The 20,980-nt window shown below is 40.2% G+C and overlaps 1 protein-coding gene across 1 annotated transcript; it reads right to left on the minus strand.

Annotated features, from left to right (window-relative positions):
• Positions 1 to 6,455: 6,455 nt before the first annotated feature.
• Positions 6,456 to 19,076, minus strand: NECAP1 (NECAP endocytosis associated 1). The gene is made up of 8 exons (XM_044678399.1): positions 18,982 to 19,076; positions 10,736 to 10,836; positions 10,474 to 10,578; positions 9,282 to 9,363; positions 8,829 to 8,937; positions 8,547 to 8,730; positions 7,052 to 7,172; positions 6,456 to 6,657 (listed from the first exon to the last, which is right to left on the minus strand). Exons 1-8 carry the CDS (start codon positions 19,074 to 19,076, stop codon positions 6,609 to 6,611), a joined length of 846 nt encoding a protein of 281 aa, XP_044534334.1. The 3' UTR covers positions 6,456 to 6,608.
• Between the last annotated feature and the right edge of the window lie 1,904 nt (positions 19,077 to 20,980).

Consider the following 20,980-nt stretch of genomic DNA (forward strand, 5'->3'; position numbering starts at 1 on the left):
GGTTGATACAGACATGATTGGGGATGTAGACTCGAAACAACCACACCAATGCAACTATCAATAATATGGAAATAAGTCTTGATCAATGACACAAGTTAAAACCAGTGGAAATGCGTGTTGGCTGGGGGGGTGGTAGTGAAGGGAGGGTGAAGGGGAAAGTAAAAACATGAATCATGTAACCATGGAAAATTTTTCTGAAAAGTAAAAGAAAATAAAAATTCAGAAGACAATAGGCTTAATTGTTAGCTTTATGCTAAAGTTGGGTTCTGTTCCCAAGGTGTGGGGGATGATGTCTCAGGTTTCAGGGTTTTTGTGCTGTTATTTCCCAAGTCCAACTTGATTCTTCCAATTTCTATAATCCAGGGCCGGTATAGTCCCTGTTCCCCCCTATTCACACCTCAGTCTGTGAGTGACCTCAGGTGCCCTGACCTGGGACCGTACCATTGATGTCACCGAAAACTAATGCTTTTACTCCCCGTGGTTCCCAGTAGCTAAGAGTCTTAACTTACCTCTCTGCCCTGGGGCTACAGTCCAGAGACCAAAAGAGCCAAAAGGGTCCTCACCTCTCTCAAACTCCCAAACTGCACTCACCCGGTATTTTTATTTTTTCCCCTCAGTCCTCTCCCAAAGCCACAGTCTGGGACAGAATGGTGTCTGATCAGCACATCTAGGCCCCTGGTCAACTGCCAATCCCACCCTTCCACAGTGGGTGGATAGAAATTTCTGGAGCTGAAGCTGAACCCTACACAACCTCTCTCAGGGCTTATTTATTGAGTCTAGTGGTATTTGCCCCTAGGGTGGCTTGTTTGTTGATTCTGTGATATTTGCTCCCCGACACATATTCATATTTCAGTCAGATGAGACCATCACTTGGGAAGTTTGAGATCTTCCTTGCAAGTTATCCTTGGCAGAAAGGTTTCACTCCTATTTCTTTGCTTTAGAGTTGACTCTGAGACATTTTTTATAGTTTGTGAGGAGATTTGGAGTGAGATAACCTTGCATCCTATTCTACCATCTTCCTACAATCCTCTCCCAAGTTATCATCTTTGACAGAAGATAAGCATCATTCTTCATCATCTGTCCTTTGGAGTCATAGTTGTTGAATATTGATTAGTGATTCTAAGTCTTTCAAAATTGCTAAAATGGGTGTCATTTAAAGAACACAATGTGAATGTACTGAGAATTCACCAACCAATCCAGATTTTGTTAAAAGATATATATTGTGAGGGCAACTAGTTGGTTCAGTGGATAGAGAGCCAGGCCTAGCAACAGAAGGCCCAGGGTTCAAATGTGGCCTCAGATACTTCCTAGCTGTGTGACCCTGGGCAAGTCACTTAACCCTAAATACCTAGCCCTTGCTGCTCTTCTGTCTTAGAATAGAATTTATTATTAATTCAAAGCAGAAGGTAAGGGTTTAAAGAAAAAGATATTTAGTGTAGAAGCAAGATTAGGTAACAAAAGTATATAGGATGGATCAGGAATGCTCAACTTCTAAATAAGCTGGGGCCATTAAGGAAAGCAAAGGAAAACATAAAGGATTCTAAAAGGTGGAGGTGAGGAGGGAGAGAATACTAGACATAAGGAAAAATTCATGCAAAAGCAGGGAAAGGGAACAGCAAGCAGACTAGTTTGCCTTCATGAAGGGAAATAATGTATAACAAGTCATTAGAATGTGAGCTCCTTGACAGACAAGGAAAGGACCTAGAGCACAGACTTAAGCTACACCCACAAATAGGGTGCAGGTCAAGGATGAGGATCTGAAAATGAGGACTAGCCAGACAATAAGAAATATGAGAGCAGGGTTACAAAAACCCAGAGAAAAATATCCAGAAAGAGGAGGTAGTCAAGAGTCAAATACTAAAGATGAAAAGATAGTATTTATGTAGCATTTTTAAGTTTGCAAGTCCCTTTACAAACGTCATCTCATTTTATCTCACAATGACCCTGAGAGGTAGGAGAAATTACTATCCTCATTTTACAGATGAAATTGAAGCAGAGGTTAAATGACTTCTACAGGGTCACACAGCTAGTGCACCTGAAATAGATTTGAACTCCGGTCTTCAAGACTCCAAGTTCAGTACTTATTCACTGAGCACTTTTAAGTGCTGGGGATACAAGGCAAAAGTGAAGTCATACCTGCCCTCAAGTTTACATTCTAATTTATGGAGTAATCTAGGACAATTTAGACCCACTGAGGAAAAAACAGCCATAACAGCTTGTAAATTTGTCTGGGATTTTCTGGCAAGGCCAAAATCTCGCAGCTACAAAGTAGTAACTCAGGTAGAATTCCTGAAAGCTTCTTCTCCAAATAGTCATAATAAAACTTTGAGTTGTTCCTTATTTTGAAGACCAAAAAAGCCTTTATGATGTCATGACTTAGACTTTCCTTTCCCCAAGTTACTCAGAATAGATCAACCATCACTCTTCCTCAATTTGCGTGGGTTTCTAAGAGTCCTAGAAATGTTCTGGATAGTCTTTTTCATAAACAATATTCTGTGGGAAATGCCTCCTAAACATGACATAATGCTTTTAGCATTCTTTCTGTAAAAATCTTTCTTTGTCATAATAAATGGAGCCATAGCTATAATTATTGTTGTGTTTACTGTCTCAGACCTCTCACCCTCAGTCACACAGCTCCTGCTTTTTCTTTTCTATCTGTCTCTTTCACTATCTCTCTCTTACTCAGAGCTGGCCTCCTCCTTGTAAGCTGATTCTCTCACCATGGCTGTGACAGTGGGTTAGCCTCAACACCTGGCCCTCACATCCAGTCATTCATCACCTGTTACTAATTGGAGGAAACAACATGTACATATATAAGTATAACCCTTCACCAGTGGAGAGGTTGATGAGTAGGGTTGTATTTGCCAACTAGAAGGATGGACTAAAGAATTATGGAAGGCAGGAACTTTTGAGCTAGTCCAGCTGAGGGGCAGACAGAAGACAATGGTGAGAGATTACAAGGGAAGGGTTCTACTACCCCAAAATGAATATAATCATGGCTGTTAGAACTTTCTCTGGCTCAGTGATCTGCTTAAGTTATTCCTCCCAAAACTTCTGTTTGCCTGAATGAACCTGCCTCACATTGGGACCTAGTGAATTTATCCACTTTCCACCTCCTCCCTATAGGGGCCAGATGGTTAAGAGAAGCTGTCTTCCTTCTCCTCTTTTTCTCTTTCATCCCACATAAATATTTATTTGTCTAGGTGAAACTAAAACCTGTCTTATTGTTCTATCTCCCCCATGGCTGCCCATAAGGTTTCTTAAGTACTCTTGTTACTAGAATATGTCAGAGGGGGATCTTGAACTGAGCTTCCTGATGCAAAGGCTGGCTCTACACCCACTTCTCACTTTTTGCACAAATTACAATTATTTGGCATTGTTTTTAATGATGGTTAATACATAGACATATTTATATCCTATGTGATTCCTAAATAAAACAAATGAATAGGGCTAACAGAGAAAGCACCAGAAAGACTTGGTATCTGGTTCCCTGAGTTTTATTCCCAGCTCAGGCCAAAACATTTTTGTTTCCTTTGCCTGTCTCCAACAGATTTTATTTTTGTCTAGGCCTGTGATTTTATCATAAGTCAACTGCCTCTCCAAATGCAGATGAATAACTTTTCTGAAATTTGGTCCTGTAGAATTATCTGGATCATTGACAGGTTAAGTGACTTGCCCTAGGTTACAAAGTTGCTATGTGTTAGAAAACCAAGGTTGTCCTGGAAGGCCAGTTCTTGATTCACTATGACACACTGCCTCTCAAATAGGGAGACCGATTCCATGGAAATAACAGCAGCACTAATTTATTATAAGTGAATTAGAAAGGGAAAAAATGTAAGCCATTCTCAAAAGATGAAAAATGATTTGCCACCATTAAAACTACTCAGGTGCCTCAGGTTCAAAAGAAAATTTTAAAAATTCAAAAAATGTTTTAAGTACTGGTAGGAGTCTTCTTTAAGGTTTGAAGAGGAAAACACTTATTTGGATTTTCAGTTATATTTATTAAAAAAGTATATCACAGAGGGGCAGCTAGGTGGCTCAGTGGATTAAGAGCCAGGCCAGGAGATAGGAGCTCTTGGGTTCAAATCTGACCACAGACACTTCTTAGCTATGTGAGCTTGGACAAGTCACTTGATCCCCACTGCCTAGCCCTTAACACTCTTCTGCCTTGGAATCAATACACAGTATTGATTCTAAGATGGAAGGTAAGGGTTTACAAAAACATATACATTATACGTGCATATAATGTATGTATAGTGGCACATTAAAAAACAGATGTCAGGAAACCTGGATTGTAATCCTAGAACAAATCACAATTTAGGTAGGACTCAAATTCTTCATCTATGAAATGAAGGGGTTGTAATAGGTGATCTCTACAGATCTTACAGTTCTAATATTTCTGCTTAAGTTTAGAGTTACATATTGAATTATACTGCAGGTAGTAAAGAGAGCAGTGATTGATAATGTGATAAGGAATAGTATAGATTATAGTGAGAGAAATGAAGAATTGTCCATAGCTGATAAAATCTTCTGAGGAGTTTCTGAGACCTAGGCAAAGCATCATTATTTTACATAAACCTAATAAAGTCCAATGAGTTTCTTGAGAAATAAACAGAAGTCTGAAGTGCTTCTATATTGTTAATCAAAGAATTTAGAAAGAGCTAATCAGTGAGTCAATAGGGTAATCAAAAAGGCAAATCAAAGCTGAAGCAGACACCACCCTTTTCTATATTTTAATTACCATTATTGCACCAATACACCTTATGCTTTATATACATATATATCTTTTTTTTTTCACTTTTGCAGCAGTTCAAATACATAATATATTATCATCTTAGGGAATGCAAAGTAAGAACAGGTGAAGAAAGATGAGAAAGAGGCTCCCAGTGGTTAACCACTAGTGATTCTCCATATTTTCCTTTAGTGTTTTCCATTTGAAATGAAAAAGGACTTGCCAGAGTTCATTAAGTACAAAGTTGCTTGATACACAGCACAGAGAAAAACGAAAAAAGACAAAAACAAACATGGGCTCACAAGTCTATGAAGATAAGAGAAAAGATTTCAGAGATAAAGATGATAATCTGTATTTCCAGATTGGACTCAAAGGCTTCTCTCATCCAGAATAAAAGAATGGACTGATGGCAGCAAAGGGAATGATACTTATTTATCACAATAAATTCTCCTCTTACCATAATTAACTAAGAAACAAATGAGAATTTCCTTTCCTCTAGGAAAGGAAACTCTCTTCACAGCATTGGGAGGAGGAAAGGGAAGTGTTGTAAAACAAAACCAAACAAAATCAAACTCCAAACTTTGTTCTGATATGCCCCTGGGCAAAGGTTATCAGAGCCTTCATTTTTCAAAACTTGTCAAACTACTGTAGCTATGTTTCTCCTGAGCTTTCTTTATAAATGGCAGGTATGGGCATAGCAGCATAAGAGCTGAGTATAGGAAATGGACTCTCTGGTTAAAAGAGCCAGGCTTTCTGGGGGAAAGGGCAGAGAAGACATACATGGTCCCACAAAACTATCCAGGTCAGACTCCAGGTACAAGAAAGGAATGGCACATTATACCATCACTTGCAAGAGGACTAAGCACTTTGTATTTCCCCAATGCACAAATCCTGGTCCCTTTAACTAGGTCAACAAAAGGCAAGAGAAGGAGAAGTTCTGCTTCAAATGAAGCAACCAGATGGAACAATGGGAACCTAATGCTTACCTAATGGGCAACAGAACAGTTACTTAAAAAAATCTTACCCTAGCCACTCCCTGGTCAGACATTGCCCTGGTGAAGAAACACAAGGTGATGGAGCAAATGGCACCAACACAACCCTCTTCTCAAAGGGAGAGACATGTAAACATAGAAGAGGGCAATGGAGTTGCTCCCAGCACTGTCATTTCCCAAATGAGAACAGTATGAGGAAAATTCAGCAGAAAGTGGGTAGCAAGAGATTCACTTATCTATCTACATGGCCTTATGCTCACCTTTCACCACTGATTTTGTAAACACACAGGCCTGAAACTAATCTTAGACAACTCTATCCCAACCTAAGAGCCCTGGGACAAAGGTGGTGATGGGGGTCAGTGTTTCTTTACCTCCTAAACATCTATTACCAAAGAATTAGGTCCCTTCAATTGCAGAAACCAAATGGAGCTGCAAAAAAAGTTTATACCTACCCACTGTGTTACTTGAGAGAAAGGCATATTTAAGCCTTCCTTGCCACAATGCCACCAAAAAAGGGCAACAGGCCACCAGATAGCCTTAGAGAAGGGGGTAAGGAATTAAAAAGGGAGAGGTGAGCAACTGTGAGTATAGGTAAGTTCCCCTAGAAATAGAGATCCTGGCCCTATATGCCCTATCTCCTCTGTCACAAATGGGCTCACACCCACCTCTCAGCTTTGTTAGGCAGGAGGAGATGCTCCCTGGGCTGCACAGCATGTGATCAACAGTAGGGAGGTACATATACCAGCTCTTGATTGCAATAGGAAAGCTTTTAAAAAGATTGTCCAGGAATTTCAATTCTGGAGAAGGTGGAGTTTCCCAATTCCCACCCCCCTCATATTGGTGCCCTTGAAAATTCTCTTGGTCTTCAAGTTTATCCCTGCTGCTCAGAATTGGACCCAGTTGGACGGCTGTGGTGTCTGGTTTGGAACAGAGCTGTATTCCAAGAAACAAGAAAAAGAAAGCCAAGAAAGTAACATTAAGAAAAAAGCTATCCAATTTTTTACTCACAGCAATTCCCAAGCAATTTCAACTTAGTGTTCCATGAAAATCTAATAGATCACTACAATGATCCCTTCTGTTAAAAAAGTAAAAAAATTATACTCGCATCTTACACCCAGACCATTTGATACTCTATGCCTAACATTCTTATGATTCTCTCTACCTCCGCTAAGGCCCATCTTTTCCAAAAGCATCTAAGCTGAGGGCAACTAGGCCAATCCTTCTTCTATGCTTAGGGCTGTCCTATGACTAAATATATTCCACTCCAAAATTTCTACCCAGATTCTAGCCCCTGGTTAAAAGTAAGATTCTGCTCCCCGACCATTACCTGGATGAAGCAGTACTGAAGTCTCCCCATAGGTCAGTCACTGCAGGAGCAGGAGCAGATGCAGGTGCAGGTGCTGGTGTCTTTGAGACAGGAACAGGAGAATCAAAGTCTAACAGGATATCTGAGCACAGAGCAGGAAAAGAAAGAGGAAAAACCAAAAGACATGGTTATTAAAGTTGCAAAAAAGTTGAAGAAACGTTCTAGTCCATTTCAAGGTTCTCAAAATGTCCAAACATTCAAAACCATGGCCTCCTAGAGGGAAAAAAAAAGGAATCCCCCTACAGAATTCATTAATCACAAAAACTCAATCTATTGGATATATTAACAGTTTTTAAAATACATACATCACAAAAGCCCTGGGAGAAAAACAAGATAAGTATTCTTATCTCCCATCTGTCAGCTAAGAAAACTAAAGCTCCAAGAAGAGCTAAACCAAAGCTCTAGAAGTGGCAAAGCTGGGATAAGATTCTGGGTCTTTGGACAGTGATCTTACCATGAGGCCACACCAAAGAAAAGCATGGTTTAGAAAACTGTTAGGATTCACCTAACTACTAGGACTAGAATTTTTTTTTTAATTTTAAAACCCTCACCTTCTGTCTTAGAATCTATACAATGTATTGGTTCCAAGACAGCAAAGTGGTAAGGGCTAGGCAATAGGGGTGAAGTGATCTGCCCAGGATCACACAACTGAGAAGTGTCTGAGGCCAGATTTGAACCTAGGACCTCCCATCTGTAGGCCTAGATCTCAATCCACTAAGCCACCCAGCTGCCTCCAGGATTAGAATTTTTAAGAAAGTTTCATTCCATATTTCAGCATCCCCATTTAATAAAATGGAGCAGGGAAGAAGGAAAGGAAAAGAACCCTTGTCCCTATCCACTTCCTAAAAGGAATGTGATAAAATGAGAACAGCAACAAAACAAAGCCCTTACTCTGATACTCATGAGATAAAATGATCATGGAATCAACCCTAAAGCCTACTAGAATATATACTGATGGAATCCGTCCTTTTACTATTTCCTATTCAATGTCAATGAACCCAAGAGGGACCATGTTCCTAAACCCATCAAAAAGGCTCCAATTCCTTTGCTTCTTCTTTTTTTAAAACTCTTACCTTCTCTCTTAGAATCAACACTGACTATTGGTTCCAAGGCAGAAGAGCCGGAAGGGCTAGGCAATGAGGGTTAAGGGACTTGCCCAGAGTCACACAGCTAGGAAGTGTCGGAGGTCAGATTTGAACCTGGAACCTCCTGGCTCTAGGCCTGGCACTTTATACACTAAGCCACCTAGCTACCCCGATTCCTTTGTTTCTATGGAACTAGCCTGGAAGCCTAAAACTGATATGTTCTATTTCATGATGTTCATTTCAAGGAGCAATTTAAGCTCCTTTCGATCAGAGAGAAAAGTCCACAATCATACACTTAATTCCCAGGACACACTAGAAAAGACCCAGTTAAAATAAAAAAGGCTACTTTTCCATGTGAAAGAGAGACTCACCTGCATCACTGCCACCTTGGTTGGATTTCTGGATGGGAGGTGGGGTGACGTGATTAGAGATGGGTACTGAGGATGAGGGTGGGGGAATAGTCACTTTGCCACCAGGTGGAGGTGGCAGTAGGCTCAGGCCCCCAGCTCCTGCAGGTCGAGGCTTAGAAGTTCCTGCTTTTTTTGTTGTAATATTCTAAAAAAGACAGATTTTCAGAAACAAATGGGGATATAGGAAGGAAAAACAAGGGTCCTCCTAGAGTTGGGTCATAAGAATAAATACTACAAACTTACCCCAATACTCAACTTGATAGTCTGTCCTTCCTTAAAGCCTAGATCCAACTTGGGGCGACTGTCCATCTCCTGAGATTCTTTGGTGATCTCAGATTCCTGCTTTACCCATCTTCAAGGGAAGGATAAAGTAGCTAAAGAGACAATAGTAGATAACTCCCCACCCACAGTTCACAAACAGCTCTGAGAGAGCTTTTTCTTTCTCATCAAAATTAAAGGTCAAATCCCAAAAGGACAAAAACACAAACCCAAAACCTCAGATAAAGTGCTCCAAACCCAGATTTATAGAAATAAGGGATCAAAATTTAGAATGGATGTAGTGTCAAGAGCAGTGAGGGAAAAGGGAGAAATCTATATTCACAGCAGATGGGCTCATTAATGTAAAGAATTCAAGGCAGTAGAGGAAAAGAAAACAGAAGACTATTCTCCCTGATTTAAGAGGCAGGTCACACTCACTTGAAGTGATCTTGCAGAGAAACGTTGAAGTCAAAGGCATCACCCCGATCTGTGAAGCCGATACCAATGAAAGCACTACGTCCTGTGGGAAGGAGGGCAACGCTCAGGGCAGAGTGAGTCTTCTAAAAGAGACCCTGCTACATGGAAGGCAGTTAGCTAACTGCGGAATCTTTCTACTGGCACTTGCTACACCCAAGCCAGCTGCCATTGCAATGACCAAAGTCCTGGTTCAGATTTCTAATATGCCCTTAAAGCTACTAAAGTTCTACTCAAACACCTCATCATAACATGGTAATGACCTGGCTACAAAAGCTTTGAGTTCCAGCTTGTTGTCTCACTACTTGTCTATTGTCCTATGACCCAAAACTACTTAATTTCCAAAGAGACTCATTATAAGATTTGCAGCATGCTGGTCACTTACTCAGTTATAGCAGCTCTCGAAGAATAGCACTAAGTCAGGGAAGTTGTAATTAGCACCAGTGGAGGGAGTTCCCACACCAGTGAAATTACTGATTATTGATGTAGTGAAGGCAGTCTTGTACTACAAAAGGTATTCCAGCAGCTTATGGTCAAATCAAACCTCTGCACTCCCAGAATAAACAGCAAATCCCCTCACTTGAACCGGGAAACTGGTCAGTCTCCATCTTACCTATCCACAGTCTTGAACATCGGAAGAGAATTCCTTATGTATGAATCAAAAAAACCCAGCAAAATAACAAAACAAACTTCCCATCCATCTTCTACAAACTATTTATTAGCCTAACTCACATTTCCTACTGACTTCTCCCACCTCCTTGTCATATGTACCTGCAATCTAATACTCCCCCTAAATCTACTAAATATGTGCTTACAGGAAATACATTTCAGAAATTCCCACTTATACTAAACACACAGAGAAAAGGTACTACAAGAGTTGTTCATTTTTTGTTCAATGTACTGATTGGTTGATTCAAACTCACTTAAAAGGTTTGTCTTGGGCAATTCTGCTAGTTTCTATGATTTATCAAGATTTCCCCTAACCACTAACAGAAGAAACAATGAAATGCAAGATCTCCTCTTTAGTAGCAATAATGAGTTAGTAGGGAGCCAAGAAAGTTTGGGTGAGATAGACACAAAGGTACCAGAGCCAAGACAGAAATTGATAAATGATTCTCCCTTAGTCCCACCCAAACTCCAATGTTGGCTCCATTACCAGTGCCATCCTGAATCCGGATCACAAAGTATCGGCTAGAATCTGTCACTGTCTCCACAGCAATGCCTGGATATTGATCCACTGGTGCTTGGGCAAATAGCTCCCCTAAGGGAATAAAAAGGGAGAAAGAAGGAAAAGACATCTTTTGAGCAAAAGAAAAGTCTAGCATTCACTTTTAGGATATCTCACAATACAGAATGCTTCCTGAGCCTAAAACCTAAATATTCAACTCTGTTAAAGAGCTGACTGTTAAAGGGCTTACCTGATACTTTGTCTTCAAGTTTGATGTAGGCAATCTTCCCTTTGGAAGTGATTCGGAGACGGCCAGTCCAATCAGGCTGATCTAGTTTCCAGTCAGAAGCCCTAGGACGGAAGAAAGAGGAGCTTCAGGTCCATAATAAAGTTCTTTTACACATAACATTTCCACTCCTCAGTACTGGATTCCAGTCAGCGGTATCCCTCCCTATTCTGCCTCCCTTTTTATTTGGTCAATAGCAATTACTTTACAGAAGGAAGAAACAAGAAATAGTGGTGAACTTGGCATAAGAAAAGCTTGGTTCTAACGCATCCTAAGATACGGATTAGCCAGGTAACCCTGAGCTCTCAACAAAATAGGGATAATAAGAACACTTACCCAGTGAAAATCACTAGGTAACATATATAAAGCCCTTTTAAAAACTTGAGTATTACTATGTATTATTATTATATTATTATTACTCTGAAGCTGTGTTGGCAAACCTATGATACGTATACCAGAGCATGCTGGAGGCAGCTGCTCCCTCTCCCTCCATGTGCAACTGAGGACATTTCTCTCATCACCTGCCCCTCTGCTCAGCAGCCCAATGGAAGCACTTCCTCCCTCCTCTGTCTGGAGTAAGGAGTGGGGCTTACATGTGGCATGAAGGCTGCAGTTTAGGTACTTGGTCTCTAAAAGGTTTGTCATCACTGCTCTAAAGTGAAACTTTCTGAAATACCATAATTACTAAGTATCTGAGGGAGTGTAGAAGGCATAGAATCATCAACTAATATCTAAAAAGGCCCTCAGACATCAACTGGTCCAACCCCCTCATTTTACAGATCAGAAAACTGAAGAAAGCCTAGAAAATAAAGTGATTTGTCTTGGGTTACACAGCTAGTAAAGGCAACACTTGAACCCAGGTCTTTTTGTTTTTGTTTTTTGTTTGTTTTTTTTTACCCTTGTACTTCGGTGTATTGTCTCCTAGGTGGAAGATTGGTAAGGGTAGGCAATGGGGGTCAAGTGACTTGCCCAGGGTCACACAGCTGGGAAGTGGCTGAGGCCGGGTTTGAACCTAGGACCTCCTGTCTCTAGGCCTGACTCTCACTCCACTGAGCTACCCAGCTGCCCCCATGAACCTAGGTCTTTTGACCTCAGAATCCAGTGGTATTTCCATTGTATTATGCTGCTTCCCCAAAATAATTTCATTAGCCTAAAAACCTTCTCAAATACCCTGGCAATAACAGTTCATATGAAGTGCTTTATGTACTTAAAGCCCTTTTCCCACAACAACCCTGAAAATCTGGGAGTGAAATATTATTCCCATTTATACATAAAGAAATGAAGAACTGGTTTGTCCAAGATCACACACTAGTAGGTCTCAGAGACAAAATTTGAACACGGGTCTCTTGACTCCAAGTCTATCACTGTTTCCATTACATCATGCTGCCTCTCTTACTACAATACTCTATTGAAAAAAAAATACTCTATGATAAGCTTTCACAAGTTCCTATTGATTTAAAAGTTAATCTCTATAATATAGCCATTGTTTTTGGGGTATTTGTAATTCATAACTCAATTTATACAAAATGTAAGCTATTCTTTGTATTTGATACAATTTTTGAAAACCATTTGCTTTTCCAGGTTTTGTTTTGGTTTTTAGACAGAGTGGAGGAAAGGGATCAAGAGGTTGTTAGGAATTTAAACATTCAACAATTGGTGGAAAGGTGATAGTGGAGTAAGGCAAGAATGTCTGAAAAGAAGCATAGAACAATGGCAGAAGCAATAAAAGGCTGATTACAAAAGCTAAAATAAAAGCTTGATAAAAACAAAAAAATTACCAAATACTAGAACCCATAAACAACATCTCACTCTGTCCATTATAATTTCCACCTAAGTAAAATCTAAATGGTTTTAACTTAAAAGCGCTATATAAATCTTAGCTATTTGTACCAGCTTATAACTAACTATTCATTCAACAAGTTGACAAAATTAAATATCTCCTATGTACAAGGCACTATGCTGGCACTGGGAATTCAAAGAATGTATATTCCTCCTTAGGGAACTTAAATTCTGTAAATACACAGGTAAGCATGATACAAGATGAGGTATGAATAGATCGATTAAATGCTTAGGCAAAATGTTCTAGAAATAACTGAGGAAAGATAGAGGAAAAATTACTAATAGCTCTGAGAAGGGCTTTGAAGGCAAAAGAGTATCAAGCACTTAATAAATGTTTATTGAAATTAAAATCAAAATTCTGAAAGGTGAAATATAGAAAGTGAAGTTTAGATATTCAAGCTTGCACAATTGAGAAAACAGATCAAATTTGAGAAACAGATATTAGTCCAGTTAGGCTATAATAAAGAACACAAAGGGGACAAAATATGAAATAAAGCTGGAAAAGTAAGCTAGAAACAGATGGTGGAAGGCCTTAAATGTCAGACTAAGGAATATGGCTCATCCAAGAGTAGAATTTCTGAACAGAAGTAATGGCATGGTTTCTTGTGTCTTAGGAAGATGATTTTTGGCAACAGTTTGAAGGGAGGGACTAGATCCTAGGGTACCAATTAGAAGGATATTCTAAGTATCTAAAGGGTTGACTTAGGATGGCAGTGAAGTAAACAAAAAGAGATTGATGAAAAAAATGTTGTGGAGGTAGAATTAACAAGACCCAGCTATTGAAAAGACATAGGAATTAAGGAAAAAGATACAATTGAGGTTAAGTCTGAGGTTATGATTCTGGGTGACTAGTAAAACAGTGCTACTCTGAAAAAAAAAGGAATTTTAAAGGAAGAACAGGTTTAGGTGAGAAAATGATAAGTTCCATTCGGGACATACTGAGTTTAAGATACATAGGACATCCAGAGAGAGATGCCAACCAAACAATTAAAGAGAAAAAAGTGAACTTCAAAAGAGAAATTAGGGATGAATATGTATGTATGTATGTATATGTGTGTGTGTGTATGTGTATATACATACATACACACACACATCTATATATGCAACTCATAAATAACTACATTTACATATATAGAGATATATATGAGAGAAAAGAATATATAAATATACATATACATATTCTATAGGAGTCATCTATCTTGTGTTGACTCAAGACTCTTGAATTCATGGAAGATAATGAATGTAGAGATAAAGACAGCTTTAAGGGACACTCAGGCTAATGGCTCAAGAGGCATAGATGATAAAGCAAGGGACAGAGAAGGAACAGTTAACACTCAATGGAGATCACCTGAATCCTATACTATGCTAGTTAGTGTAGGATCTTTTGCTGACACTGGGTTATCTTTGGGTTCCTGTGCAGTCCAGAAGCATCAGTATTGGAATGGCTACTTAGGGAGGTGCTAAAGCTAGTATATCAGTTCAGTTTGGGATGGGTGAAGACTGCTACTTCTGGCAAGGAAGATAAAAGTATCTAGTTCTTTCCCACCCTAGAGTAAGTCTGAAAACTGTGCTCCTAGTTTTCTCCCCTAGAACTTGCATTTAGGCCTTATTCTCTCCTCCTCCCTCTACCACCAGCTCTGTCCCCAGCTCGATTCTTCTGACTATCCATATAATTAAACAGCTGCTTTATTGACTTATCTCATCCTCACCCACCCTCTCCATTGATGTTCCTCAAAGTAAAAAAGAAGGATGAGAAAAGGACAACATAAAAGCTATGTAGAAAGATGGAGCGGTAAACAATGCCAAAAGCCACAAAGAGATCATGGAAGGGGAGGGCAGAGGAAAGATCATGAAATTTAGCAGTTAATAGACCATTTGTCTATTAGGGAGCACATTTTCAGTAGAGCAACCTGGGTCAAAAGCCAAATTGCTGTTGGTAAGCAATCAAGAACAAAATCAATGAAAGGAAGAAGACAGAATGAAAGACAGATTAAGTTAAGGTTTCTTTAAAACAGGATAAAGTAGGGGCAGCTCGGTAGCTCAGTGGATTGAGAGCCAGGCCTAGAGACGGGAGGTCCTAGGTTCAAATCCGGCCTCAGACACTTCCCAGCTGTGTGACCCTGGGCAAGTCACTTGACCCCCATTGCCTACCCTTACCACTCTTCCACCTATAAGTCAATACACAGAAGTTAAGGGTTTAAAATTAAAAAAAAAATTAAAAAAAAAAAAAAAACAGGATAAAGTTGGGGAAGTTTGTAGGCAATAGAAATGATGCCAGTCAATACAGAGAGCAAATGAAGACAAGAAAAAGTGAAAGAATCATTCCTTGGGAAAGCTATTAGAGGGCATAGGATATATTAAAAAAGTAAGTGGTTTAACATTAACAAAAAGAAAGGCTACCTCGTCCTCTGAGACTGGGCCAAAGAAGGAAAAGATGAATAAGGTTTGGAATAAGGGCCACAGAAACTTTTTACAAAAAGTCTCCATTTTCTTTTAGTTAAGAAAACAAGGTCATCTGCTGAGAAAAAGCAGGAGTAGGTAGCATTAATGTCTTGAAGAAAAAAGAAAAAGGAAAAATCAATGTGAGAACTATAATACTGATGAATAAAAGGACTACTGCATGACAGAGAGAGGCCAATTCAGCTTAGATAACATTTGTTCATTGTAGATTCATCTGACATAGTTGCATAACTTCCTCTAGCAGTGTCAGCAGCTCAAGAGGAAGAGCAGGGAAGGTGGAGAGATGGTAGGATGACAGCGATTTGAAGACTGGCAGGATACAAATAGTGGAAAGACAAAGAGGCAGAAGAGTCAAAGCTGGAGGATAGTCCATTGTTGTTCTGGTTCTCCAAAGGATCCAGTGCTAGGAACATAAGAAAGAAAAGCTAGAACAGGGATCATTAATTAAGAGAACAAAGAGGGACAGAGATCATAATGAAAACAAAGAATAAGTTTAAAAGGAATAAGGTAGAGATGTGGAAGTATAAGAGATTTGGATCAGAAAAAATAATTTCAGAGTTTAAGATGACAGAGGTAACATCACAAAATTTTCTTGGATGATGGCGCATGACTGACAACTCCTGTGTGGGACTAATATAAAATGAAGATTTTAATCCTGTGAGTTCAAAAGGTTGATAAATTGGGAAGCTAGGATGTTTGATAGAAAATCAATGGGAACAGTGGAATCCCTAAGACTAAGAGCAGAGTTGGGGGTATAAAAATCAATCAATTAGTAAGCATCTACTAAGCACTTATGTGCTAGGCACTAGGAAATCTTTCTTCCAGTGGACCCCCCCTTCTCAGAAATCCTGGGAAGATTAATAGGAAGGAAAAATGTCTATCAGACCACATTGATCTGCCTATTAAAATTAATTTTTCCCCTCCTCCTATTCCTTCTTTCATTTTCTTCAATGGGAGGAAAGTCCACCAAGTCCACTTCATGATGTCCTGAATAGAAGCTACTAAAGACTAGTAAATTATTATCAGTCATTCAGATGAACATCTTTTTCTATTTGTTAAAACAAGTAGGAAAATTACTCAAATTCTTTTTTGTGCAGATTATAAATAAGAAACATATGTACTTGTCAAAAGTCTGTCTTCTTGAAGGCAGCTAGGTGGATAAGTGAATTGAGACCCAGGCCTAGAAGTGGGAGGTCTTCGGTTCAAATGGGGCCTCAGACACTTCCTAGCTGTGTGACCCTGGGCAAGTCACTTAACCCCCAATACCTAGCCCTTACTGCTCTTCTGCCTTGGGACCAATATACAGTATTGATTTTAATATGGAAGGTAAAAGTTAAAAAAAAGTCTGTCTTCTCTGACATCCTACAACAAAACCATACTCTCAAAGTAAAATTGGTTCAAGGAAAACTTTTCCTCCTTTAATAAGGGAAAAGCAATGCTTGGGAAAAGATTTAAATAAAAGGCAAAATGCGGAAAAGTTGAATAAACAAACTAATGACAAAATCCCTCCTGGATAATGAAGTGATTCTAGTAAGTTGGAAGTGGCAAGAACACAGAACAACTAAAAGACAACAGTGCAATGAGAGGAAAAGATAAGAGGTACGAGTATTTTAAAACTACTTTTAAAGTGGTGTAGGGAAAAGCAGTGTAGTTGTGCTTTGACAAGCAACTTTTCTGACCCTCAGCTTTCTCATGTATAAAATATGGATAATAATACTGGCAAAACCTACTTCACAGGGTGGTTGTTGGGGGAAATGGCTTGTAAACTTTAAAGCTCTATATAAAGATAAATGGTCATGATTATGATAATGACTGGGAATGGGAGAAGGGGAGAAGCAGAGAAGATAGGCTGATAACAGGAAATAGAAAAAAATCAACTGGTAAATGCCATGGGAAAAAGACCCAGTGATGATTTTGGTCAGGGAGAAAGAACAGCCAGAATAGTCGCCTCATTCAAAGAGAATAGTGATAATGAAGGAAGAAGAAATCAGGGCAGGTAGGAAAAAAATAGCAGTTTTTTATGACCAGTGAAACAAGAGAAATAATTTTCAATTATTAGAAAACAGGGAAAGGAAGGTACAGGATTGTGATAGTTGGCAAAGTATGAGGGCCAGATACGGATAATTAGGAAACAGATGACATGGGAAAACCAGAAAAAAAGGGAAAAGGAGGAATTGGAATGTCTGAAGGAAGCAGGGAAGACTATGAAGATAATATGGAAGAGGATCAGGGAATATAGCATATGGGCTTATTGTGTGTGTTTAATTTTTATATTTGTATTCCTAGAGCCCAGAGCAGTGTGGGGCACATAGTAGGTAATGAACAAATACTTACTAATTTATTGAAAGCATTGGAATTAAGTGTTCCTGCCACTTTCAGCTTACTAGAATTGGAATTAAGGGGGGGGAGGGCCATAAATGCAAAGGACAAAAAAATTTTTTTTTTTTTTAAACACAGACAGGGATAGATACCAGCATTTCAGGGGAAGTCTAGCATTAGGAGTCTGGCACTTAGTACCTGATGAAATGCTTATTGACTGACTGAAGAACAAGCCAGAAGAAAAGTTAAGAAAAGTATATGGTAGAAGACGGCAATGATAGTGAGAGAGAATCCAGGGATGGGATGGGTAATCATGAGGGGGAATTGAGACAGGATGGGAGACAGCAATATTCTTTATGTGAGTGAGGGGACAGAGAAGAGGTGGAAGATGGCAATGATGGTGAGATGATCCAGAGATGTATTGGGAAGGGGCAAGGGAAGGTCACAGGTAAGATATGGAGATCCAGAGGAAGGATAGAAAATGGCATTGGGTAGGGGGAGGAAAAGTGGTTCCCTGTAGGGTAGTGGCAAGACCTATCTGAGCTGGCAGAATGACTAGAAAAACCTTGGTTAACAATATTAGCTAATAAGAGCATTTATATAGCACTTAAAAAAAATTTTTTTTAACCCATCCCTTCCCTCTTGGAGTCAATACTGTGTATTCGCTCCAAGGCAAAAGAGTGGTAAGGGCTAGGCAATGGGGGTCAAGTGACTTGCCCAGGGTCACACAGCTAGGAAGTGTCTGAGGCCGGATTTGAACCTACGACCTCCCATCTCTACCAGGCTCTCAATCCACTGAGCCACCCAGCTGCTCCCTATATAGCACTTTTAAGTTTACAATGTGCTTTACATAGGACTAACTCATTTGAGATAATGCAAGAACAGCATCCCTTCCATTGGGTCAAAATTCATGGCCTTGTTACTTAGATCCTTGAATCTAACTAAAGGTAGGATGGAGATGGTCCAAAAGTGGAACGGATTTGTTCATCCTGACCGGTGGTGTGTTCCAGAGGTGAGATAAGAAATGGCAATCCTGGAGGGGGCAGGGTAGAATGTTAGTGTTCCTAAAGTGGAATGAGATATGACAATGGAGAGGGAATGGATCTAGAGGTGGGATGAGGGTAATCCAAAAGTGAGATGGGACATGAGGATGGGGGGGGGGATGGATCTAGAGGTGTGATGGGGAGAAACAAAGATAGGATGAGATCTGACAAGGGAAGGGGAATGAGATTCAAAGATAGGGTGGGACATGTCAATAGTGGGAATGGATCTAGAGGTGGAAGGGAGTGGGGGGGGGGGGGATACAAAGGTGGGAGGGGATGGTACAAGGCGGGAAGGGGGATGGAAGGCCCAAAGGTAGGATGAGATTTGACGACGGAGGCTGAATTTGGTGGAGAGAATGAAGGCAACGTCTAAGGGTGAGCTGAGAGAAGGCACCCCTCCGGGGATGAAGAGGAGCGGAAAAGGTTAGAGAGATGGCAATGACCGCGAAGGGAGTGCAGAAGGTAGCAGTGAAAGGAGCAAAGGGATGACAACTCCGAAAAGTAGATGCCGGGATAGAGGATGTTAGGCGTGGGCGAGGGCTGCGCTACCTGTATCCGCGGTTGGAGGTACGCGGCGGGATGCGGTAGACGCTGATCTCAGGCTTCACGCACAGAATGGACTCGTATTCCGACTCAGCCGCCATCTTGGACCAGCTCTCCGACTCTCTGGGAAAAGGGAGTCCAGACCTGAGCAAGGGAGGGGAGGTAAGGGAGGGGGGAGGAAAGAGGGATAGGAAGTGACGTCATCGAACGACGTCTGGCTGCGCTACGTCCGCGCCGTAGCGGACTGGGGTCCTGAGAGCCCCCAACAGACACTTCGGTGTCGTAAGGCGGGGCCGCCATGTTGAAGCCCGAAATAGCCATTTTGGACACTGGCAACCCCGTTTTTTCCGATTCGCCGTTGACATCCGGGGAAATGCTTGCGGGGAGGGGGGGGGGGGAGCTGCATTGCTTTTTGGCACAGTGTCCGTGCCTCTTTGCCAGAATAGCCATCTTGAAAACTGGCAACGTTCCGTGCCATAGCAATAAACCCTACCTTGATTTCTGCAGTATGGTTTGCGTGATACTGCGGGGTACAGGAACAAGGACTATCTGAGCTGGAAGAATGGCTGGAAATCCTTCGTTAATTATCTTAATAATCATAGCTAATTAGGGCATTTAGAGAGGGTTTTTTTTTTAAGTTTGTTAAACGTTTTCCATAGAGATAACTACACGAACAATGTAAATATGTACCAGCTGACAGGTGTCATGGATAAGGTGACAACGCCTTTCGATTCATGGCCCTGCCTTTTGCCGCTGGGGGTCTAAATACATTTTATCTCTTCCCATAAAGAAGATAATAAGCATTTACTAAAGGCCTACTATGTACCTGAAAACGCTTTATAAATATCCTCTTATTTAATTCTCACAACCATCTTGGTTAATAGGTGCTATTATCCCTCTGCAACTGAGATTTAGTGACTTGCCCAGAGTCAGCTTGCAAGTAATACCAAAGGTTGAATTTCAACTCAGGTCTTCCAAGCTCCAAGTTTTATCCACTGCATCACTTTAGCTGCCCCAGTGAAATTCCTTCCTGTTCTCTCCATAAAATATAATTTCTCTTCCATTTCCTAATCTTTTTTAATGGTGGAGGTTATACAAGATGATCTCTAAACTTCCCTCCGGATATGGCATGCTGTAATTATTTAAAGACAGTTCAATTTGACTCAGTCCTTCAACATTTATTAAGCACCTCCTGTGTGTCAGCTAAAGAAAGAGACAAAAAGCCCCTCCCCTCCAAGAAATTATAATCTAATGAGGGAGACAACATGCAAACAAATATGTACAAAGTGAGCTATACACAGTATCAATGGGAAATAATTAACAGAAGGAAGACACTGGAATTAAGAGGAATGGCTAAGGCTTTCGATTAAGTCTGGGATTTTAGTTGGGACTTAAAGAAAACCAGGGAGATCACTAGGTGGAGCACAGGAGGGAGAGCTTCTAATCATAAAAGACAGTCAGAGATGGAGAGTCTTGTGTGTGAAACAGCCAGGTCAGTATCATTGATTGCATGGAAAAGCACACATAGTTGTAAGCTGTAAGAAGACTGGAAAGATACTATGGGCAATGGGCTTAAGAAACAGGACTACATTTGAGATTTCAGGGCTATATTGAAATCTTTTATCTTCCACTGAAAAATTGCAAGTAGGTGCTTTCTCTGGAATTTAGTAAATAGTCTTAGAAAGTTTCCCAGAGGACTAAGAGGTTAAGTGATTTGCCTGGGGTCAGTTAGTGTCATAGGCAGTACTAAAAACCAGGTCTTCCTAGTTTCAAAGTTAGCTGTCTATCCATTAGAGTATAAAGAAAACCAAAAAATAGTCCCTATTTGAAAGAACCTGATGTTCTCATGGGCAGGTACAATATATACACTTATACCTATTAATTTGAGGAAAAAGAAAGCATTAAGACATTCAGGATTTCTTATACCCTTCCAAAATATGTAGATAACAAATAAATATTCAGCATTCTAGTACTATTGGTCTCCTTGCACACTACGATCTATCTT

This window comes from Gracilinanus agilis, chromosome 5, assembly GCF_016433145.1.
Source record: "Gracilinanus agilis isolate LMUSP501 chromosome 5, AgileGrace, whole genome shotgun sequence".
In the NCBI taxonomy this organism is placed as follows: domain Eukaryota; kingdom Metazoa; phylum Chordata; class Mammalia; order Didelphimorphia; family Didelphidae; genus Gracilinanus; species Gracilinanus agilis.